The sequence below is a fragment of the Phyllostomus hastatus genome, unplaced genomic scaffold, assembly GCF_019186645.2.
Source record: "Phyllostomus hastatus isolate PE091 unplaced genomic scaffold, TTU_PhHast_1.1 phas_contig_159, whole genome shotgun sequence".
In the NCBI taxonomy this organism is placed as follows: Eukaryota; Metazoa; Chordata; class Mammalia; order Chiroptera; family Phyllostomidae; genus Phyllostomus; species Phyllostomus hastatus.
Window position 1 is genome coordinate 28,074,315 of NW_025333640.1, and position 24,982 is coordinate 28,099,296.

The following is a 24,982-nucleotide window of genomic DNA, read 5'->3' on the forward strand; positions in this document are numbered from 1 at the left end:
TACCAGAACCAAGACACTCCCACATTTCTGACCAGGTGACCTATGAGAATAGATGGACTTTTTTTTTTTTTATATTTTGGTTTGTTACACAGATAACGTTACAAAGATTACATATATTTATAACCTTCCAGTCAATACACAGCTCTCCATATTCCACCTTTCTTCTCGTTTTCACACTCCTCATAAAACTAAACTAATAGCAAACTAATGAATAAATCATTCATATTACTTTTCCTTCATACCAATCCTCCAAAGTCCAGCCCAATCTCTATGAAGTGTATTTGTTTATTTATTTATTTTCTTTTAAATACTCTTGATGATTTTATTTTTAGAGAGAAGGGAGGGAGGGAGAGAGAGGGAGAGAAACATCAACTGGCTGCCTCCTTCACACTCCCGACCGGGCACCTGGCCCGCAGCCAGTCTTGTGGCCTGACCAGCAATCGAACCAGCAGCCTTTTGGTTCGTAGGTCGATACTCCATCCACTGAGCCACACCAGCCAGGGCGTCTTTATTTTTCAATTACAGTTTACTTTCAATACTATTTATGTTAGTGTCAGGTGTACAGCATAATGGTCGGACAATCATATACTGACACCATACATAGTTGTGGCAAGATTATTGACTATGCTGTACTTTACATCCCTGTGGCTATTTTGTAACTGCCAATTAGTATGAATGAAGTATTTCTTGACTCTGATACTTTGACAGTCTTTCTTTGGGTAGCTCCTTTGTGGGTATGTCAGAAGTAATTATTTATTGCCCCATATCACTTGTGATGATTTCACACATATTATTGTAAAGATAAAAACGATGTAGGTTTCTTCAGTGTGTCCCAGAACACCTAGCATGACACCATCTATATAGCAGCTACTCTAGTGAAATGATTAAATTTTTAATAGGCCATCATCCACTAGAATAAAAATCTGAGACGACAGGACTTTCTTCTGTCTGAAATTTAGAATTATTACTTTGTCTAAGGATTGAAATGAGCAACCTCTGGAGTCACTGACTTTACAAATTGAATACAAAATACTTTTAGAGGTATATAGGATATGTGTTTTACATATGAAAGGGAAATTTAAAGCAAAGATAATTAAATAACACAACCCAAACGACAGCAAATGAAATTCTGTTAACAGAATTTCGTACCCACACAGCAAGAACCCAGTCACCTTTCTGTTCCTCTTAGTACACCGTTTCCCACACTGAACACACTGGTTTAACAGTTTTTTTTTGTAATATATATTTTTTAAAAGATTTCATTTATTTATTTTTAGAGAGGAAAGGGAGGGAGATAGAGAGAGAAACATCAATGTGCGGTTGCTGGGGGTCATGGCCTGCAATCCAGGCATGTACCCTGACTGGGAATCGAACCTGCGACATTTTGGTTCGCAGCCCGCGCTCAATCCACTGAGCTACAGCAGCCAGGGTGGTTTAACAGTTCTTGAAAGACAGAAAAGTTACGGTCACCAGAAGCAGAAACAGGCTTCACTGTTAGTATATGGCTTCAGAAATCCACCCACACCTTAATTTTAGGAGAGAAAAAAAAATCTGGGCCTCGGGACTGCCAACTTATTTCAAATTAAATCTCGAAACCATTGCTTGGTACATGTAAGTGACACTCCAATTAATGAATATCTGAATGGGTCAGGTTTCTCCAGAGAAATAGACCAGTAGGATTGATCTATCCATCCATCATCCATCCACCCACCCATCCATCCACCATCCATCCATCATCCACCCATCCATCCATCTGATTTTAGATAATTGGCTCACAGTTGTGAGGGCCAGCGAGTTTGAACTTTGTAGGGCAGGCCAGCAGGCCGGAAATTCAGGAAGGATTCTCGTTACCATCTTGAGGTGGAATTCTTCTGTGGGCAACGTGTTTTCGCTCTAAACCTTCACCTGACAGGATGAGCCCTGTCTGTGTTACAGAGGGTGATCTGCTTTGCTTCAAGTCAACTAACCGTACATGTTAATCCCATCTACAACTATTGCCACAGCAACGTCCAGACCAACATTGGAACAAACACAGGCACCGCAGCTCAGCTACGATGAGACACACCACAATGCCATATTGGAGGAAGTGGGTTATGCTGAGAGATTTGATTTCTTTTCTTTTCTGAGTATTCAAAATGTTCTGAGCACGACTTACAAGATCAGAGACACATTATGCTGAGAGTTGATCACCAACATATTAGTAATAAAATTCTGTCTAATGAAGTACATAGAATTTTAACTTTAAGTTATAAATTTAACTTTCTATAGGTGTTCACTTACTAAGAAAATATTTTTTTTTGTAATCTTAAAACAGGGAATCTAAGGGAGAAATGTTACCCTTCATAACAGTTAATAAAACACCTGCCACCATGGACTTAGCTTTTAAATACACAATGACACATTCACAAAATTGCCAAGTTACTCTCTGAAAAACTTAACACAACTGCAATTCAAAAAGTGTTCATCAGGGAAAGATGCTTGTCGCAAAGAGGTTAACATGCAAATATCCAGAAGTTTCACCATTTACAAGGTGACAGAAAGACAGATGTGGAGAGAAGACCCTCAAGGAAGATAACCTCACCCACCCCAAACTTCCCAACCATGACGTGGCGAGAGCCGGAGGCACGGAGGCTGGGCGGAGTCGGCCCACGGGCGGGCTGACGGCGACTCGGGGGGTTATGAAATACTGCAGGTGTCTGCGAGCTCCCGCAGCAACGAGGAAGCGCAAATCACGCTTTACACACAAAACCTATTTTCTGATGGTCAAGGTTGCACGCAGACCATTATGTATTGGCTTTTTACGCATCAGAAGACTGGTAGCACTGTCTAGAGAAGGAAAAACCAAGGACATATGTGTGTAACAACAGTCTCAGAAGCTTTTATTTAGTTAGAGGGTGGACCACTGTATTTTATCAGGATTTAGTGACATCTTTGTTATAGAAAATGAGTGACCTCATTGTAGAAGTAGCACTGGAAAACTAACATTCTGCCATGAGTATAGCTCATGGCAGAACTGGATTTTTTATTTAGATAAAGATGTCAAGGAAAGGTCAAAAATATAAATTTGTATGTTCTTATTGGTTCACAATCTCCATATCCACATGGACTATTTAAGGTCTCGAAACCAAATTGCTTGAAAAGTTTTATTTGGTAGCAGAAAGTATCTACATAGGATCTTTACAAAAGAAGATGTGCAAGAAGGGGGAAATAAATTTACACATAAGATTTTGCTGCTCACATTTGGGATGATCATCAACACGTGAGGAAGGTTACAAGGACTCACACAAAGCCTTTTGACGCAAAGGAAGCAGCAACTATGTTAAGCCCTTGACTAAATAGTTTGTTAAAACTTGTAATAGACATTGTACTGAACCTAAAAAAAGCTTAACTTGTGGAAGAGAAAACAAACTAAACTGGAAGAGAAGCTGAGCTAACTTCCAGCTGCAGTAATACAGAGGAGGCACATTTAGTCACACCCAAACCAATCATCTGCATGACCTGATGACCAATTTTTCATCCCACCAACTCTGTGATGTCCGTCACACTCGTTTACACCAGGGCTCTCCATCTCACGGTCTCCAGCGTTTTAAATTACGTGCAGATTTACGTGTATCAGATGTCATCGGCAGTAGCTCCTATCCTCTGTCTCTGTGTATCCACTTGACTCGGTCCTACGCACTGCCTGTCCCAGCCCCAACTGCCTACTCCGAGAGGGGGGCCGAGTCCTGCCCGAGTGACCTGGGAGAGCAGGAACAGGGAGGAGCTGCCCGCCAGGCTGGGCCCCAAATTCTAAAGACTTGGTGTTCACTCAAAATACTAATCCCAGTGCTTTTAGTGGGCCGAATACAGATGCACTGAGAGTGTTTGGGAGCATTTTAACTTTTTAACAATATATAAAATAACACAGATTTCACTGAATGGGAAAGCAGGCAACTTCTCACTCACTAGTAGAAAAAGAAAAATAAACACTAGTGTTCAATGTCCAGTTTAAATGCATTTATAAAGATTGTGACACCCCCATTAATTTAATACAAAGAGTCCAGGACAAATTCTGACTTGTGACCTTAATGTACAAGTATAGCAGTACTTCTGCATCAAAGTGAATTTAGTCAATGATTAAATACAATGCTACACACACACACACACACACACACTCATAGTACCTTTATGGAATTCTTTAAAATGCTCACAGTAGCTTATGTGGTACTGACAGAAATAAAGAGGAAAACATATAAACTACAATATAGATAAAAACCATGTTTTACAGCTTACTAAGTGATACCCTCTGTGGGTTACAGCGCTTATATTGTTCAAGTTTGAATTTTGACAACAGAACTGTGCTTTGGTATCCAAACCTTCAAGAAATTTTAGTTTTTCCAAATAAGGAATAAAAGGCAGAGAACATGAAACACGTGGGAGGGAAGGACTTCTGATGTGTTAATTGTCACGTGATTAAACCAGTGGTTCTCAGCCCAGGCCCGGCCAAAACTCAGGCCAAAACGCGAGTCCCTGGAGGTGACTGGGGTGGTAAAAGGGTTTGACTCAAATTTGCTTTTATAAGTACATATTTTAAAAACTTAATAAAAATGCACATTCTAATCTGTTACATACCCCAATTTTACCATGCTGGAGACTGCTTATGTATGTACCTTCCTCTACCAAGATAATTTGCTCTGGTATCAACCTTGGAACCCAACTTCAAGAACCTCCTGAGATGTGTGTTGGAAACCTGTTATTATTTGCACTTACTTATGTCTGTGTGAATCAAAGTTTTCTTGACAGTATGCATGTAAAACAAAGTAGAGAAATAAGTTGGCTGCTGAAGCCTTTCACCAACTGTCATATTTCCCCAGTTTCATATTTGTGGTATTCGGAAATATTCTTAGCCACAGACTGAAACAGGTGAACACAAACGTGAACTGAAAATACACTGATAAATAAACTTTTCAGGCTTGATGTATTGGGGTTACACAAAATTTTATTTAAAAAGGATTCTTAGTGCTAAAAACTGTTTGGAAAATAGTGCTCTATAAGACACTGCCTTTTCGTTTATTTTGTTAATACAATGTTCAACGTCTGAAACAAGCCGCCTAAGACACTTGAATCCTTAAATTCCTCCATATCATAGGAACACTCCCACAAGCTAGAGTGCTGAGATCTTCAAATCTGGGAACTTGTAGCAAAGAAGGAATTACACTAAAATTTCCATAGCTGTCTTAGCCTCTTCTGACAGGCAGCTTTAGACAAGACTTCTGCTTTTAAATTAATACAGTTGCTGTAGTGTTGTCATCTCAACATACAGCCTCCTCCACGCAGCACAGTTCCGCACCATCCCACGGCAACCGTGCAGCGTGTGCTGAAGGGCCAGACACACTGCAGTGACCTTCGATCTCATTTTGTGGTCCCATGAGAAAACAGCCTGTGCACGCCAAACTCAAACCAGCTTTTTATTTAAAAATCCAAAATTCACTTCTGCATTTTAGGTTTTGTTTAAAAAGAAGCAAACATTTAAAAGCATCAAATGTTACCAGTTTACAATGCATCTGGTCATGAACGTTTTTAGTTTGGGGGCCGGGGAGGTGAACCCGCTGCGATGAGCAGGCACACCACCACGCCGCGAGGCCAGGGGTCAGGAGGGCGCGTCTGCGTTCTCGGGCAGCAGGGGTCTGCGTGGGGGGCGTCACGCCTCCGCCATGGGCACTCCTCTCTCAACGCCCCCTCTAAAAACTGTTAGCAGGTCTTGAAGTACAGAAGAGATTGTGTGTCACTTATTTAAAAAACAAACAACTCTATCTGCTTTCTAAATTACTTAGCAAAGCCAAGACAGGTAATATAATTGTAGCCTCGCTATAATTGGTGGTCTTGATATCGATGTCACAAAACTATGTCATAGGTGAGACAGAATTATAGAATTCCTCTGGTGGTTTCAGAAATCTGGTTGAAAGAGGTCCAAGACTATAGATTTCACATTAGAGCAAGGCTCCCATAGTTCCTGAACTGGGACAGTGAATATAAATCACAGTACAAAATACTTATTTTTTTTTTTTTACTGGAAAAGCAACAGGTGCTACATAGGAGAATCACTTACATAACATCTATTTTTTTTTAAAAAAATGCAGGTATAAAATATTAATTGCATAGGGATTTAAATATAAGGCCAAGAAGAATATTAAGTAAAGTTAAGAAAAATCATAGAAAGGGCACTATGGTGTCAAAAGATAGAATTTCATTCTTAGAGTAATAAATCTGAATTACTGTCTAATTAAAAAATCACAGTATGTTGCTATAGCTAACAGTGAATGTCAACTGTTTCATTAATTCCAGACTGGACACCAAACACAGGACTAACAAGAACACAACGAAAGCTGTCTAAACCCGATCAGTGTAGTAGCACGTCAGTCAGTGCCTGGTACGTACCTGATTAGTTACATAAACTACGCTTTGCAAATGATGTACAGTTGAATACATGTTCACAAGTGTGAGAGCACATCACCACCTCACGCCATCAGTGATCTGTAGGCTTACTGGGTGGTGCGATTACTCAGTCTTCCCGAGGTACAAGATCCCACCCAGCAGAATCTTCACCCAATGAACTAAGAACACTGTAATTAACAAAATATAGTCAAGTTCTACCACTGAGGACTAACACGAACCAGAGAACTAGGTCCAAACACCAGTATGTACATTATCCTTAGGACTGTGGAAGGCATTGAATGATGAATCCAACTATATTCTATAGTTTAATGATTACCACCTGAAGTTTCAGGTAGAAAGGTAAATTGTGAATCTACTTCTCATCTTACTGTTACATACACTGAAGTTTAAAGAGCAATTTCCAAATATAAAGGTAGCTTAGTTAACTTAGTATTGTTATATAGAGTAGTGTGAAGAAAAACAACAACTCCCAAGGGAATTATGTTAAGGTACATTTGGGAATACCCCAACCAATGTTTTAAATGAAAAAGTGCATAAATACAGTAATACTACAAGTGTGTTAACTACGGAACCAATTTTTTTCCTGGGAGCTACACAACCCTATTTTCCCACCTTATCTACACGTGATGAATTGTTCGGATACCACAAAGCACCATTGACAGTCTCCACTGCTTGATTATGTCGGAAAGGTCCTTGGACTTCCACTCTGCTCAGCTGAGGAGCTACCTAGAGTAGAAGCGTCGTCTTCAGTCGAACAGGATTTAGCTTTACAGTTCGGTTCTCTTTTGTTCAGGACACAGCGGAGGAATATCTTCATTTCACACTCTTGGTCGGCGTTTCAGATTCTGTGGACTGTCTCCCATCTGTCCAGGCTTCCCGGGTGCTCTTCAGAGCGAGGGTCTTCTGTTGGTCGACCACAACGTAATCCACTCTCTCGTCTGCCACACTGCTTCCCGAGCCACTGGTCTTTTGCTAAAACGAACGAACAAACGAACGAATGAATGAATGAATACAAATAAAACACCCCATAAATTTCCCCCATTGAAGGAGAGCTTCTGCTTCTGATTAAATTTTAGTTTTAAAACACAGATGCACATACACGAGGAGCAACTCTTGAAATTCTGTTTGATCACGACAGAGATAACACTACCTCGATTTCACAATGTTGCCTCTCTCCCAACAGTGCCCTGTCTTCCCTTCCATCTGAAATGACTGGGTGCGGTGAGAACTCAAACTGACGCCCCCGCCCCACTGACGACAGTCTTACAGAGCAGGGACTGCAGACCCCTGGTCCATCTCAATGAGGGGCACAACTCGCTTCTCCCTTTCGTCTTTAGCTCAAGCTGGACGTTTTCAAGTCCTGGGAACATGTGTCAGTGCTTACTTTCAGAAGTTAAGAAATGTTTTTTGAAAAGCAGTATTTCAAGAACGGCAAATTACACAGGCTGATGGGCTGGCTGTCTTACCCCTACAATACAACTAAACATCAGCCAAACTTAAAACACAAGTAGTTACTAGTACACTGCCGGGCTTGCTAGGAAATAAGGAAAATCCCCAAGGAGTGAGGGCAACAGAGGGAGCAGAGCGCTGCCACACGGGAAAGGCGGTGTTGTCTTCAGCACGAATGTCAGTCTCGGCAGTGTACGCAGGAGGTCCTGGGCGGGCCGGCATGCTCAACCAGAACCGCGGTGCTCAGCCAGGGGCCCCTGAAGGGAACTGACAGGTCCTGGCTCGGTGGCACCACCTGCTTCCTGGAAGGAACCAGTGCAGGCTTCCCACAGACAGCCTCAGAGAAATGAAGTCACAGTAACCATGTAAGAAACACACACACAAAGCAGCCATCAAGAGTGTGAGTTAGCAAAAACAATGAAGCACAGATTCCGATGTCCAAGGACTTCAGATAGTGAAATTATTGCATAAAGAGTACAAAATATATATGTGTAAAATGCTTCAAGGAATTTAAAAATAAAATAAAATGAATAAAATAAGAAAGGAATAAGAAGCTATTCAAGTCAGCTAAGCATATTTGAAAAAAAAAAACAAGCAGAACTTCATCTTAGAAGTAAAAAAATAAAATAACTGAAATTAAAAATTATACAAATGGGTCAAACAGAAGAGCTGAGAGTTAGTGAACTTAGTGATGGAGCTAAAGAAAGTATCCAAGTAAGCACAGACAGACAATGGGAGAGAATACGAAAGAGCAGGAAGAAGTACAGAAGCTGGAACGAGAAGTGCCAGCTAATGTCTGATCAGAAACCGCCAAGGAGAGAATAAAAAGAAGGGTGGAAGGGCAGTACGCAGAGAGATAACGGCTGAAACTTTTTCAGACTTCATAAAGAATACAGAAGTAAAGACAGCATAACTTCTACCAGACAGGATGAATAAAAAGAAATCTATGTCTAAGTGTGCAAACACATGGCAGTAAAACCCGAAGAACACCCGAAGAAGTAAGAAATGTTTTTTGAAAAGCAGTATTTCAAGAACGGCAAATTACACAGGCTGATGGGCTGGCTGTCTTACTCCTACAATACAACCAAATATCAGCCAAACTTAAAACAAAAGTAGTTACTAGTACACTGCCGGGCTTGCTAGGAAATAAGGAAAATCCCCAAGGAGTGAGGGCAACAGAGGGAGCAGAGCGCTGCCCCACGGCTCCAGATCCAGAAAGGGCACAGCATCAGCTGGAAAGAAGAGACAGGGAACCCACAATGAAACTGCACTGAGAGCGACTGCATGCTTTTCAACAGGAGCCACAGAAGCCAGAGGAGAGTGAACGGCATCTTCTACTTTTTTTTTAAGCTTTTATTTATTTATTTATTTTTAGAGAGGGAATAGAGAGGGAAGGGAGGGAGAAAGGGAGAAAGAAAGAGAGAGAGAGAGAGAAACATCAATGTGCAGTTGCTAGGGGCCGTGGCCTGCAACCCAGGCATGCGCCCTGACTGGGAATCGAACCTGCGATGCTTTGGTTCGCAGCCCACACTCAATCCACTGAGCTACGCCCGCCAGGGCTGGCATCTTCTACTTTTTTTAAAAAAATTATTGTCCATCAAGAATTGTGAGCTAAAAATAACTCTTCTTTTTTTAACAAAGAAGGAAAAGACATTTCAGCTAAACAGAAACTGCAAGAACATACCACTAACACACCTGCACGAAAGCAAAGTGGTCAGAGAAGGGAGGCTGATGCTACAAAAAGGAATGGTTACAGACGGAGCTGGCACACCTGCTGGAAACTGTACATAAGCCTTGTCTGTATAGTAAGACTACTGCTCCTGCTGCTGCTGCTGTCTAATTTGTGGGTTTCGCAAAATTAAAAAACCAAAAGTTTGGACAAAAATAGCACAAAAGTCAGAAGGGAAGTAATTTGAGCTAACAATGGAAAAGAGAGCAAAGACGATTAACTTTAGAATGTGTTACATAAGCATTTCAATGGTAACCACTAAAGGAGTAGAAAGTGTACAACTTCCAACCCATCAGAAAAGAAAACAGTAATTTATTAGTCTCCATAACTTTGTTACTTGTGATTTATGAAACAGCGTTAGATAACAGATTTTACTAAATTTAAATGAAACCATACTAACAAAATTCCCCCAAAGGAGATACGGTTCTTTAGGGGGAAAACATGATCTAACAGTACAGGGTGGGGCAAATGGAGGTTTACAGTTATGTGTGTGGAAAACGATACAATAAAGAATAGATAATTAAAAAGAGTAAACTCAATGTGTCGTGCACTCACAACTGTAAACCTACACTCGCCCCGCCCCGTATTTATGGAAGGGGGCTGCACTTACTTTGCGTGGTGGAGTGGACTTCCCAGAATCCAGATCGAGATCGAGGTATTCCACTTGTTTGTCTCCCTTGGGCTTGACCATAGGGCTGCTCCCTCCATCCAGGCTGTTACTGCCAAAAAGATTCTGGAAGAATAATACAGCACAGTCAACCGCCACACACTCACAGACATGCTGCTCTTCTCGCCTGTTGTCTGCGAAAGCCTAAATATTTACTTCAAAAGGACATAGCTTGATAACAAGTCTGCTTATAGAAAAATTAAATAACCTTTTAGGATTGGGGAAATTAATGTTTTAAAAAACTGACTAAAAAAATTAGAGTAAGCTAGAAGTAGTTTCAAAAGTCAATCTCGGGCCCTGGCTGGGTAGCTTGCTTGGTTAGAACATCGTCCTGATATGCTAGGGTTATGGGTTCGATCCCTGGTCAGGGTAACTACAGGAGTCAACCAGTGAATGCATAAATAAGTGGAACAACAAAAATCAACGTTTGTCTCTCTTTCTCTCTCTCTGCCTCTCCCTCCCCTTCCTCTCTCTGAAAATCAATTTTTTAAAAAGTCAAACTTGGTTCAAACCAAGACCGGGACATCAAGCTAACGTTAGTTGTGATAGCTCAAGCTGAACATTATTAAAATGATATTTGTAAATAGCAGGATCCTTATAGCCCCAGCTTCTAAATTAATTTTTTTAAGTTCTATATTTAAAGTCTTTCACACTGAAATTAGATTGAACTAGGTTTGCTAACTAAAGGCTATGAACGATGACTTTATTGACAAAGTCTATTTTATTTCAACCATTTGGAATTTTTACCCCTTAATTTCCTCTGCCTTCTATTGGCTTTGACTAGTCTCTTAAAAGTACAGAAAAATGGGGGATGGTGAACTGCAATTTTTGCCCAGGTTGAACAGAGTAAGCTGGGATTCAGGGCAAAGACAACTGCTGGAAAAACACAGTTTATTCCCCTATTTTTAAGCAGGGCTACTGACAGCCCATGTGCCACGTTTCCGTGAATTAGGAAAAGGTGCCCTCCATCTGCGGTGACTCGGCTCCACCTGACGGGCCACAGCCTGGTGAGCGGGGCAAGGTTGGGCTGTAAGCGCTCAGGAGGGCAGCGTGCTGTGCTGCGTACACGACTCGCTGTACGCAGGGTGCTCACGCAGTGATATACCTGCCCGGCTGTGCGTGACGGCTGTATGTGTAGGAACAGGCTGGTAAGCCAAACTTATCAACTATTTCTAACAAAACACTGCAAAATATTAACAATAACATGCAAGGAACAAAAAAAAATAAGCAAGTTTTGATATTTAATTAGTGCAGATAGCCATTTTGCCCCTGCCTTTTTTTTTTAATTCATAAAGAAACTGATTTTTTCTCTCTAAATGACTTGATTTTTCATTATCACATAAAAAAAATCAAGCAGGAGTGTATGTGTGTGAAAAAACTTTGTGTTCAGATGTGACCAGTGAACCCATACCTAGAATTCCCCTGATTGGAAACACTTAGAATCCTCCGCTGTCACAGGCTACGAAAGGAACCTAAGAGTTCATATGACGTACACACTTTATCTCAGTATGTTGTTCCTAAAGAGAACTTCTCAGAATTAAGAGTTAAACTGTTTTCTAATTATTACCGAACTGGAAATTTTTTTGTCTTATTATTAAAATTTATGTCCCTACAGGGAAGTCTGTTTGCTCTCGGTCTAATCTCACTGGGAACAGCTTGTCACTGTGTTCTAGCCTTTCACCGGGTGTTTTCCCGAAACAATTTAGAAAAACCCTAAGATTCTTGGAGCTGTTATGAGCACTCTGCGAGTTAAAAAAGTGAAATAAAAACAACAGTAGCACTTTGTTTTTCTAAAATTCTTGTAAAAATCCATAAAATCATTGAACACATTTTTGTTGTTGTTGTTGTATGACGATATTTATCTGTAGTAATTTGAATTATTTGAATAATAATTCATTTGAATTCCAGGGGCCACTTGAAGGGCTCAACTGACGAATGCCTGACTTAGTATCTTTGTACGAATGAACAGGAGGCATCTGGTAGAGTGTATTTTCTTGCATAGTTTCACGAACCAAGTCTGTCTTAAAAAAACTACAACTAGAAACCTTTTACCATTTTTGACTAATTTTATATCCACTTTTTAGAGGTTGATATTATACTGTAACTCTCTATTGGGTTTAGACTTCACCGTACTCTTTTTAAAAAGCACTTAAAAAGCTGTCTTTTATCCTTCTGCCTTAAATATAAGGCAAGTTGTAAGGATGAGACCGACAGACTGGGAGGGCAGAGAGAGAAGATGAAGGCTTTACATACCGAGTCTTCAATGTAGTGATTGGGGTGCATGGGGACGTAGTTCTCGTCGCTATCGTGCGAGTCGCTGCTTGAAGTTGTGCTGTGCACCGAGTCGGGTCGGGGAGACATGGGGAACCTGGAGGAGCTAGTTACAGAAACGATCATCACCAACACAAGCCGTGACAAAGTTCCTAACGTCACCTCCAAAATAAAAATGAGTGACAGTGTGCATCCTTTCAGAAATAGCCACTTTAAGTCCATAATCATCTAGGGTGCACAGTTATTGTCATACAATTTACTGCACACATCCAAATGCACAACCAGTATTTGTAGCTCTACTGCAAAGGTATATTTTGGGGGCACCAAATTACTTGTGTAGAACAAAAAGTATTGCTAGCGATTTGGAGTTTGAAAGTAGAAAGTTACAGATATATGTTGGGAACTGCCCTGCCTGGTTTCAGAAGCTGTAACACCCTGTGGCTAAGGCTGAGTGAGCGAACTTGGGACCATAAGCCACTAAGGAGACAAAGCTTATCTTTCTGGCAGGGGGGCCTCCTCTGCCCTCTTTCTCTTCACCCTGCTTGGCCCCAGGTGGATGACTGGTTAGCCAATGATGGGTAAGATTCCTCAAGGGGGGGATGACCTAAGACAGGCACGGTCATGAGGGGGCCCTCAGGGAAGGACTTGAGGGACTATAGAAAAAGGGGGTGATGGACCCTCACCCCTCAGCTTTGACATAGCCTGAGTCCACTTTCTGTCTGCAAGAAGTCTCCTAATCTCTTGGCTGCCTTACTTCCCCTGCCTGACTTAAGCCTGAAACAATGCTGGAGGTGGGTGCTGGAGGGTACCCTGTGCTGGAAAGGGCGGGTTCCCTGGGGTGATCAGGCCTAAGAAAGAATGCATAAAATCCTGTGAAACCTGCTTTGCTGAGAGTGTCCTCAATTTAAATGATAAGGGCTCAAGCACAGAATGAGTTTGTTTCCCCTAAGTTTTATGGCCCTTTAGCTAAGAGACCCTGACTCAAAATAGCCCTCATAGTTCTTTGTATGTTATCTATTGTTTGATCCTTACTGCCTGACAATGATTGATGAGCTTTACCTGTATTCCTGTGCAAACTGAACCCAATAAAAGCCCACTGAGGAACAGGCTCGTGGCCCTTCTCCTTTGAGAGATCGGCCACCTTTCCTCCCCAAGCAGATCATGTCTTGGTAGACTTATTTTCATCCCCCACAGTCCCCACAGATATACAAATAAAAGATTTAAGAATTCTTATTGAAAATAACTATATGGATACATAAAACATGAAAAAATATTCAACACAGGTTTGTAACTTCATATACTCATTTCCCTATATACACTTAAGTAAATCTTAATTAAATAATTCCCACAAGAAATGACCATATTTTCCAGATCAGTAATTCTTAGAAATTTCTGGCCTCATGAACCCTTTACGCTCTTAAAACCTGCTGAGAACGGCAAGAAACTCTGGTTACATGGGTCATATCCATTGAAATTGACCATATTACAAACAGCAGAAAAATTCTTTTAAACATAAGAACACACAATACACATTCTATTAGGTGTCACACAATATCATCTAGCATCGTGTAGCCTCTGGGAAACTCCAGGGTACACTCACGAGAGGAGAGGAGTGGGAAAAGCAAGTGACATCTTAGCATCTCAATGACAACAGTTTCGACTTCACAGAACCCCCAAAAGGGGGTCTCCCCAGACCACCCCGTGGAGACCACTATTCTAGATATTCTCCACTACAACAAACAACCAAGCTACATATTTTAAGCAAAGACTTACTCTCGAGCAAAACTCCTAGTGATGGGAGATCTGACCGGGGCTTGTAATTCTTCCCATTCTGGCAGAGGTTTTATTTCTAATGGTGCTGGCTTGGCTGCAATGAAAGAGGGGAAAAGAGATTTTAGGATGCAGAAATCTGGAAAACAAAAGCAGACCCTCTCCCTCTAGCTCTATTTGTGTGTTACAGCCAGAGTAACCTAGGACCAGCTGGTTTCACAGGGGGAACAAGGGTTGTGGATGTTGTGGGATTTGCCCAAGGTTGCACAGCTAAACAGTTAGTGACAAAGTGAATTGGATAATGTTTGTGATTGTTGACTTAAAGCCGAAAGCTCCATCACAACATGTTGCTTCTTAAGTAAATATTTTATGAAGATAAACCAAATGAGGACAAGAGAGAGTAATGTGAAGCAAGTCCTTTAGTTACTTGACTTATTATACCTTTCACAATTTCCTCATTCACTTTTACCTAATTTTATCTTTAAATATGGGGATTTAATCTTCTATACTAAAACATTCTGAATCTTCAATATTGAAGCTTCAATACATATAAAATATGTACAGTTGCACATACATTATACAATTAAATATATATCAAATAATATATAAAGTATATTAAGTATAAAATTCTGCTAAAACCAGAACCAGAAAAAATTAATGACCAAATTTTAATTCATGCCCAGTCTGGAAACAAATAACACAAAGCAATAATTTTATCTTTAGATTCAAACTCAGTTTTGAAAAAAGTTCATAATTAAACTATTACTTCAAATTTTTAGCTTAATTTAACAAACAATATCCTTCACCAAACTAAGTAAAAATAAATAAATGCCCATATTCTTATTAGTGTTACTTATAAGTGCTCTCTGCTTATTTAGCTCATCACTGCAATGGGCAATGACGGTGCCGGTACATGCCACCGAGCACTCTCCCTGTACATCAACTGGAACGATTTTCAGAAATTAATGAAATGAGCAAAAAACTAAAACAGTATTACTTGTCAATATTAACTATATTTTAGGAGACCATTTAAACATACTAGGTAAGTATTTTAGTTAACTTTCATCCTGCCATTCTAATGAAAAAAATTTTCATTTTTCCAGGTTTCCTCCTTCTACTCCTTGTCCACATACGGGTACTTTTTGATCAACTATGTTATAATCACCATAAAACTATAAAATAGACGGTCATTTTAAAGGGCTAGGCAGATTCACTAGGGCTTATAAGTATTTTTGTCAACTCAAATACGAAAGCTCAATGTGATTTTCTGTGGATTGATGTTAAGTTCAAGTTAGTTTTGCTCATCTATACACTTATAATGGACATGCACAGAGTACTGTGTTGAATGAAAGTTATCTCTTTTAATTCTGTGTCACACTTTTGAGAAACCCAACGGTTAACAGCAGTCTAGCTGTCAAATTCTAAGTCAGGGCATAAAACCATCAGTCCACGGAAATGAGCCTGTGTTCTATCTCAGAAAACATACATTACATACACATACAGGCGACAACTGGCATTCACAAAGCAGGTCACAAGTTTAAAACAAACAACGTATTGATGTCTAAGGGGTTAAAGTAATGCAAAAGAACAAGACTGAATATCACATATCAAATATTTAACATGCTACTGTTAATGGCATAACAAGGAGACTTGTGTATTATGGAAAGCATTCACTTTAGAAATAATGTGCTAGAAAGCTTTATTTACAATAACAGTTGGATTTTAAGCTCTTTACTTTTAAAGGAAAAAAAAAATCACAAAATAAAGTCCCAATGCCCCATCCAGCATGCGGTGCTAAAGTACATACCCTTTCTTCTCGTAGCAAAGTCACGTATGGTTTGTGAATCAGTTCGCTCTAAACCATGGGGTTTGGGTCTTAAAATTTTAGGACTTTGACCTAATTGGTAAAAAGAAGACTCTCTTAATATGTTATTTTTTAATGGGAAAAAAAATGGATTCTGTCAAAAAAAGCAACAGAGCCCTGAGCAGAAATGTTACATCTCAAAAGCATAAACACAAGTTTGTCTGTGGAGACTATTCAGTCTCGCTACCTGTCACTCATGCTCAGTACGCGGGAAAGGGGAGGGCTGCATGCAACAATGTAATAAGCCAAGGATTATAAAAGATGGTAGGGTTTTAGTGGGATAAGTGGCCTGGTTAGTTCTTATCTTTATTTGTGGGAAGGAGGAAAAACACCTACCCTGTTAGTTCTTACATGCCTTAGAAAAGTGGGTCAAATAAAAAAACACTTTAAATCTCTCACTCGGATCTCAAGTACATCTTCCCTCTACAGTCTGGTGTCTCATGAGAAAGTACCCAGGCCTACTTCCTTTCATAATAGCACTCTCCTAATTTGGTGGAGGTATTTTAAAAACTTTAATCTGGCTTGGCTATTCCTTCCTCTTCTGACCAAACCCCTTTTAGCAGGTGATGCTCCAACACTTGCTAATCCAAGACGAACATTTGTTTCCCCTGGATACTCAGGGGCTGGGCTGTCCGGTGATGACATTTTGCAAGGGTCGGATGTTGAGATTCTGGAACTGCTGATTGTCTAGCTTCAATGTAAGGATAAGAAGGCATAAACTCACTAGCCATCATTTTCTTTTCATTTCATCTGTGGCACATACAAGGACTGATGCAAAACCTTATGAAAAGGGCGGGGTTGACACCCAGCAGCTGGCCTCAGCCTTTATCCCTGTAGGGAGCCCGGACGTCCGCATAGCGATAGTATTTGAAGAAATTATTCAGGCTACTCTGTTCTTAATGGCACCAAGTTTTCTTTTTTCACGGCATTTACAAAGTTTGGTGGACATCTATCAGATGGCAAAGTAAGAATTCTCTAATTTCCAGCAGCTTATCTCCCAAAATCTAAATTTCTGAAAACATGAGTATCTAGATTATAAGACACCAAAATTCTCTAATTAACCAACTTTCTAAGTTAGGCAATCAATACACTGAGTTCATTCAGACATGAGGCAGGCCTTCTGGAAGACGTGCGTGCTGACATTCTGGACCACAATCCTACCCCTGACACTGACCTATCCAAGGGCCCAGGCTGGCAGGGTGCTTTGCTAAAACAAAAGGCTAAGTCAGCTTTTTATATTCCTCCAAAATAGTGTACTTCCCTCCCTTCAAAACAAACAAGGGAGAGGCAGAAGATAAGCTTTTCCATAGAAAAACACATTTTAGAGCAGAAAGGCCCTTACAGACCAAATCCAGCTTCGTTTTGTGGCTGAGATACCTCTGGAGAAGGAGAAGAAGTTAAGTGAGGAAATGAAGGCTTCCGCTAGCCTCCTACCTGCTGGGGCCATGCCCCTGTGTGGGGCCATGCCCCTGTACGGCCCCACCTCGCTGTACCCCTCTATCCCTTTGGGAAACACAGAGTCTTCGACAGTCAGTGTTTGGAGTTCAGCTTTGAACTCCTCGGTTGTCTGAGATCTTACAAAGACTTGAATGCCACGGATGGTGGCCAGGTGCATGAGGTGATGTTTAAGAACTACAAACTCCTTTTAGAAGTACTTTGGGTCTGCTGGTGCTTCCTCGGTGTGTATGTTCTGTGCCCTCTTCCTTTTCTAAAAGACCCGCTTCCATCAGCTCTCGGCTTCCTCCTGAGTCCTCGCTGTGGTTTTGCTACCAGCAGTCATTCTTCACACTTCTCACCTTTCGCCCTCAGTATGTTACCTAGATCTGTGGTTACACAGTCACGGTCACATGACTGTGGAATCTACCTAGTTATGACCTAGATCCCAGTTTCAGTTGTCGGACAGGTCCCCTCCTTTATCCTTCCAACCCCTGACACTGAGCTTATTGCCTCCCTCAAAACCAGTGCTCTCTCTCAAGTACTCTCAAGGGCACTCCTTGGCTTTCTTAATAGGACAGCACCGTATTGAGGTGTCTAAAGTGCATTTACAAAGTTTACAGGTATTTTCTACTCCATCCAAAGCTTAAGGCTGATTTTAGGATAAAAGTCGCAACATGGACATGTTGTACTGAATTGTGCTGAGTCACGTGGCATTTGGTGAGCTCTATTTCTCTATATCCTTCCAAACACAATGTGACATTTGTGTTCCAGACAAAAATACGAGTTTTGCCCAAACGATAGCTCAGTATTACTTATGAGAAGAGAAAGACAAAGTAGAAGGTATAAACACACTTGGCTTAGCCCTGTCTTCTTGTCTACTGCCTATGGGCAAATCCTTGAAGAAAAGTGTGAAAATAAAAAGGAAGAAATAAGAATTTGAAAGCAGAGGCGAAAGTGAGACAATCTGAAGAGACAGGGATCCCCAAATTCCACGCATAAACAGAGAAGCTCATTGGAGCCTCAACTTCTAAATCCCGGGCAGTTACAACTCGGCTTTAGCTAGATTTACGTTGGAACAAAGAAAGCAATGTTTATTTTTTCATTTAGTGAAAAGCACTAACTACTGGTGAAATTCCTATTGTGCTTTAACCCTTAGGTGTTAAAGCTACCTCACCCAGGCTGTCAGTCTCAGGGTCACGTGATTGGTTCCTTATTTGGAGTACAGTTTGGTAAACCTGAATCTCTGGTTCAGATCTTTCCTGCAGATCCTAATCCATACACCCACAAAACCACCCAGGTGGGCGTTCACACCACTCGTTCAAAACAGGATTTATCTCCTTCGACCCACCTTTGTTTCCTGCACTTAGGACCTTGTAGCCGATCTCTTCTCCAGAGTCATCTAGATTGCACTTTCTCTCTAATCCCCCATATTGATTTTACTTTTCATCCATAACCATAGTGCAACAGTTTGTGTTCATTCACCCAAGAATTTAAAAGAATCTGCAAGTGTGAAATCCTTCCTTCCGTTATTCACGTGCGCTGCACTTACCTGGTGTTCCCGGGAGTGATGGACTGGCCCTGTATGGCTAAATGACCTCCACCTAGACTCCAAGGGCCCTCGAAGCTTTAAAAGTGACTGCAAGTCCCCTAGTGGAGGGGGTCACTGAGAGCCATGAGGGGGGCTACTGCTAAGCCTTTCTCATTTGGTTAAGCCTCTAAACCAAGGCTGCAAGAACCCTGGATTGGGGAAACGGGGCAAAGCACTCTCTGGGAAAGACGCTGAAAAAGGTATGATGTTCATATCATTTTACATGAAAAATATAATTTGTTTCGATCATACTGTTAAACCTCAGCATGAGCTTGCTGGAGCCAACCTGATTATATTACTTGCCTGCATAAAACTCTTTTAGTGATGTACTCAGAATAAAGCCCAAACTCATTAGCGAGGATCATAATACTCTCAGCTTCAGGCACCTGCGAGGCATTTGGCATCGGTTCCCCCATTCATACTCTCCTCCCTTCCTCCCACCCACGACTGAGCCGGCCCCATCGCCCCTCTTTTGAAAGGGTCTGGGTAGATGCTGTTTGTTCAGACTGGAAGATCCTCCACCACCCTCCCTTCCTCTACCGTTACTTAATTGCCCTCACCCACTCAGACTTTCCTCGGGGAGCTTAGTGAACCGTGCCAAGAGCTTACCTCAACCGCAGCCCCTTTCATGCTAATTATGATAATGTGTTTACTTTTCTAGCTCCTCCGCTGGATGGGCTGGAGCTTCTTCAGGGAAGCCATCTTTTCTTCCCTGGGCTTAAACACCCAAGACTTGGAAGAGGGCCTGTCCTAGTGTTGGTAGACAAGTCCACCATATACAAAGCTGGTGGCATATAATCTGATCGATGTCATTAGTTTTTTGGGTTTTTCTTTTTGTCCTTTAAGGAGGAAAAAAAGCGAAGGGATGTTGTTTTAAAAACTGGTCATCCCCAAATAAGGTCAAGGCAATCACACGAGGTTGTTTCAAATATGCAGATGCAATCTCTTTTGGCAAAGTCCAGACACCACGAAGTCTTATTTTAATAGTACTGCCTACATATGCGTACATGCAACTCAACGTGGGATTATTTATACTCTTCTGACACTTTACAGGTTATGCTACTGATCCCAGTAGGCATTTTGAAATTCAAGAAAGAAGTATAATTTGCATTATTATCTTCTGCTAATTCCCAAAAGTAATCAAACTTTTTGCACCTGTCTTAATGGTTTCACTGTAGAAAGAAGAATATAATAATGATAATTCTATTGGAAGGTCAAGAATATTTAGGGGGTAAAACCCACATGCAAAGACTGTGCTGTAAAAATGCACTCCGTACTCACTTCCTTTAAAGTGGAACACCAGGCAAAAATCTGACTGGGAATCAAATTTTAACGCTTGTTTATTAAAATCTAGTTATTTTCTACTGGTGCTGTCACTCATCCATCTTCCAAACATGTGTTATAGTACAAAAGCCACTTTGAAAGAGTGTGTTAGTTTTTAACTACCTTCAAAACATTATTTAGAAGATGTCTTGAAAAAAATGTTTAGAGCAAATATATCACATTGTGCCCCAAAAAGACCCACCCCGGGCAGCTCCTCACGACTGGTCTTCTCGATGTTTCCTGCTCTACAGGGAAGACCCAGAGCAGATGCCACATGGCCCAGTAGCCTCGTGCTGCTGCTTAAACCTCAACACCGTAACTAGTGGCCAGAACCGCTGCAGAAAGCCGTGCGTGGGGCAAAGCCAGACAGAAAGATAGCATCTGAGGCTCGGCAGCTGCTCCATCACGTTGGAAGGAAACTGGATGGGGCGCGGGGTCCCACACAAGTGTAGTGATTAAATGTGGCAGACTCCCATAAAGACGGACTTGAGGAGAAGCTGCGACAGAGATGTTACAGAAACTTCTCAAGCTTGACAAACTGCTCTTCCATTAAAATACAAAAGTTTTGGTGAAAACAACCAAACCACAATTTGTACTGCCTTTCCAATGACTTGTCTGCTTTTCTAAATACAATACACAGAAATCAATGTCGTCTCCTCTAGTAACGTACAAAGAACTTGGCACAGACAAGTCCCGTCAGGACAGAAAAGGTGTGGGTGAAAACGCAGCTAGCACAGGGTGGGGGTGGGGGCAAAGGAGCCACGGAATGACGCTGAACTAATGGGTTTAGAACATCTATGTATTTCTGCAGCTTAAGTTACTCGGAAGAATCTGAGAAACTCATCTGTACCACAAACCACAGCAGCTGACATCTATAATTGGGGGTATAAACAAGACTAGAATGTCACTCATTTCTTGTAGATCCTTCCCGAGAAGACTCTCCAGAAACTGGCTGTCCTGGGTGTCAAACTGGTTACACTGGGCCCTGAAACTCACAGGTCATACTTGACGGGATTAGGTTTGCTTATTATTTGGTTTAGCTGGTAAGACATATTAGAATAACAAATTGAGTCATGTATCTGACGTCATAAAATTAGAAATTTAGAACAGATTTATCCGATGGTATGCATAATGAGGGGAATTTCATGATTAAATAAGACATGTCATTTACAGTTTAAGTTCTGAAGAATAAACTTAGCTTCAAGGTCTGAATTTGGGCTTTAAAATGTGTTTTTCTTGAATAGCCACAACTTTCTGAAACAGGTTGACAACGTCTGCCTGGCAATATTAAATGCCTTCTCATGCATCCTCTCTTGCATCATATTTATTGAAAAAGGAAGAGAGTACTAAAGAAAAGCAAAAACATTTTCTTTATCACTATGATTTTAGTAGATTTTACTGTTTTTCTAATCCCATGGTTCTTGATTTTGCCAAAAACTATGAGGGTATTTATTCTTGGTTTATTTTGTATCTAAGAAAAGACACCAAACAAACAATGTGGCTCTGACATCAAACAAACAATCATGAACTCAGAACTGTCTCTCAACAGTTCAGTTACTTTTTGAAATTACACTGAACATAATCTCCAAAAGTAGCCAAGAACCTGCTTCGTTGTGTTCTGGTGTGAAGTCCCTTCTGGGCGGTGAGAGGGCCAGGACAATTACTGTCATGTAGTGAAACATACAGTGCTGTCACTACACGCACAGGGAGGTGTAATTACACAAATATGCAAAATATGTAACGTATATCATATACAGTACACATGCCATGTTCCTATGGTGTGTTTTACACTATGGGGAACATGAGTTCTGTCAGACCTAGATAACACTTAAAGCACATCATTATGATTTTAAAACTTTTCTATAGGGAAATGGGGATTTTTGTTTTGATTCTGCATTATGCTCACCACACGGAGTCGTTCACTGAAATCTAGCGGGAATTCTCAAACTGGAGGCGCAGGCGGGGGACGACCCAGACGCCCTCGGAGCCTGTGCCCTCCTCACCTGATCTGCAGCACCTCCGCCTTTACAGGGGCCCTCAAAACCCTAAACTGTGACATCCGGGGTTAGAAAGTGCAGCTCTGCAGCTCACATGCCCCAATTAGAGAAAAATAAGAGAAGAACCAGTTTAGCATGAAAATGAATTATGTTGATATTTCGAAGAGTTAGGGAGACTCCTATTTTAATCCTTCACATTGTGCCCCAAAAGGACCCACCCCGGGGGTCCCTGAACTTCTCCTTCACTTAGACAGTGCAGGTCCTCATTAGTAATGGAGATAAACGCACGTGTGCCCTAACACGCTTTCACATACTGTACACGAAGCAAAGGACCAAGGACTGTGTTCATAGACTTCAAGACAAATGAGGACAAAGAGTAACAGAAGGAGAAGCTATTACAAAGAAAGCCACAGATGCCTACGCCCTTTCTAAGATAACCGTCCTGATCATGGCCCTGCTTCTAGGGGTGGCTGGGTGACCGTGGATGCGACAGGTGACCACCTTTCCAGCTGTTGGACCAAAGATAAGCACCTGACCCAACAGCAGCCAAGCTATGGCCTCGTGTGCAATCCATCGCATGGCTTGGTGTGTGAAAAGACAAATGAGACCCACGAAATTCCGAGCAACCTGGAGTGAATAAGTAACAAAGGAGGCACTTAGCAGCCAAGGAAGCTGCCCGAGAAAGCAGCCAGGGGGCAGACTCGGGCCACAGAGGGGCATGGTAGGCCACAGCTCTGGGAAAGCAGAAAACTTCGTGAAGGACAGGATACAGAGCGGAAGGGGAAAAAAGAGGCAAAGGATGGAAGGGAGAACAAAGCAGATGCGAGGACTCCCCCAGGACAGACATGCAGAAAGCAGGATGAAGTGACAGTCCTCCAGGGGTGCCTCAGTTCCCAGTCGCTGTCTCAGTTGGCACTGGTGTATCCTACTCACAGCCAAACAAAACAAAACTCATTTTCTTAAGATGCTCTGAGTCTGTCTCTCTTCCCCACAACTGGTACTTAATCAGAATGAACATTAATGATCTAAGCCCAGGATAATGAGAAATTTATATGGATGTTACATGCTCTTGAAAAGCTATACACGGCACATGACTTTTCCAGTGTGCCGAGTACCCCAGAAAGTGTGCCACTCGCCACAGAGCTGAAAGACTCCCTGACTTGGTTGGCCAGATCAAGCCACACCAACGCCATGCTGTGACACAGCCAGCTGTAGTATCACAGCCCAAACTTTAAAAGCTTGGGGACATGTCACCAATTTGGCTGAAAAATTTCCTTCACACTGCGTTTTTAACAAACCATGGTACTTGAAAACACAGTGTTACTTATGAAGGCCAGTGTGAAAGAATAGACTAGAAGCATTTATTTGTACCCCAATAAAGAAAGACCAATTTTTAGGAAGTTGTTACACAAACAGCACGGAAAGATTATCCAAGCAACCTCACCATCAGTGCATTACAGCTCTCTAGCTGGGTTTGATACTATGCACTTTGGTTTAGTCTGCAATGTCTTGTTCTTTTAAAATAATTACATCAGCTGTTAGAACTTAAAAGTCAAAAGACAGTACACATAAAACCCAACATTCCTGGCTTCTCTCGACACATTAGAAGATTTGCATGGACCGGTCCTTATTATTTCCACAAGTCAACACAGGGGTGTAGCCAAGGAGCAGGTAGGTCCTCCGATTAGGGCGCTCGAGCCCCCTCCTGTAACCCCCTCCTGTACCCTGACAATCCTTGCGAGTGTTTTAGTTCATAACCTCTGCCCTAGAGATAGGAGACTTAGAAGCCTCCCCTGGGCATCAACCTATGATATAATCATTATTAATCAATAAACAGCAACATGGCTTAAACAAGCTACTGACTAAGGTCATATGAAACACCTCAGAATTTCTGGCCCCAACTCTGTTCTGCATTGAATGACAGTTCAAGCAGACAGGTGATCCTGACCCTCTCCTAAGCCGTGCTGCTCTCCTTACCTTTCCTGTCCGGCTTGAGGTTCCTGTCCACGGGGGGCGGTTCACAGTCTGCAACAGGCACGGGCCTTCTGGGAGGGGTCTTTGGGCTGGACCGGAAGCCCATGTGAGCAGGCGGAGGCACTTGCATTCCAAATGAAGAGAAATCAAACGTCCCCGGAGTCATAGGCACGTAGTTTGCTTCCTGAATCGGCTCTGTGAAACTGCTGGAATGCTGCCGCGGCGGCGAGTTGGGGTTCATCGGGACGTAATTCTCATCCAGCTCTTCACTTGAGACGCTTCCCACTGTCAGCACATTTTTGATTTTCTAAAACACACACACATTTTTCTTTTGATAAACAAAAACCACTGTCATTCAAGAAAACATAATTGTAAGACACACCTATGCATGGGGATTGGAAGGGGCTTTTCTTTCATAATCTCATTTGGTTTCACGGAACTAAGCATGAAGATTTTTGACAATGAAATATATACTCGA

The 24,982-nt window shown here is 41.6% G+C and overlaps 1 protein-coding gene across 10 annotated transcripts in view; it reads right to left on the minus strand.

Annotated features, from left to right (window-relative positions):
• Positions 1-4,960: 4,960 nt before the first annotated feature.
• GAB1 (GRB2 associated binding protein 1) overlaps positions 4,961-24,982 on the minus strand; it is a 114,914-nt gene continuing 94,892 nt past the window's right edge. For 8 of the 10 annotated variants that reach the window (XM_045831073.1, XM_045831074.1, XM_045831069.1 and 5 more), the window contains 6 exons: positions 24,508-24,811; positions 16,129-16,218; positions 14,325-14,418; positions 12,534-12,657; positions 10,224-10,346; positions 4,961-7,407 (listed from right to left, as the gene is read on the minus strand). In XM_045831073.1, the coding sequence (XP_045687029.1) occupies positions 7,249-7,407; positions 10,224-10,346; positions 12,534-12,657; positions 14,325-14,418; positions 16,129-16,218; positions 24,508-24,811 (894 nt within the window). In that variant the 3' untranslated portion in view covers positions 4,961-7,248. The remainder of the gene's footprint in view (positions 7,408-10,223; positions 10,347-12,533; positions 12,658-14,324; positions 14,419-16,128; positions 16,219-24,507; positions 24,812-24,982) is intronic. The other 2 variants (XM_045831077.1, XM_045831071.1) reach the window with 1 other exon arrangement.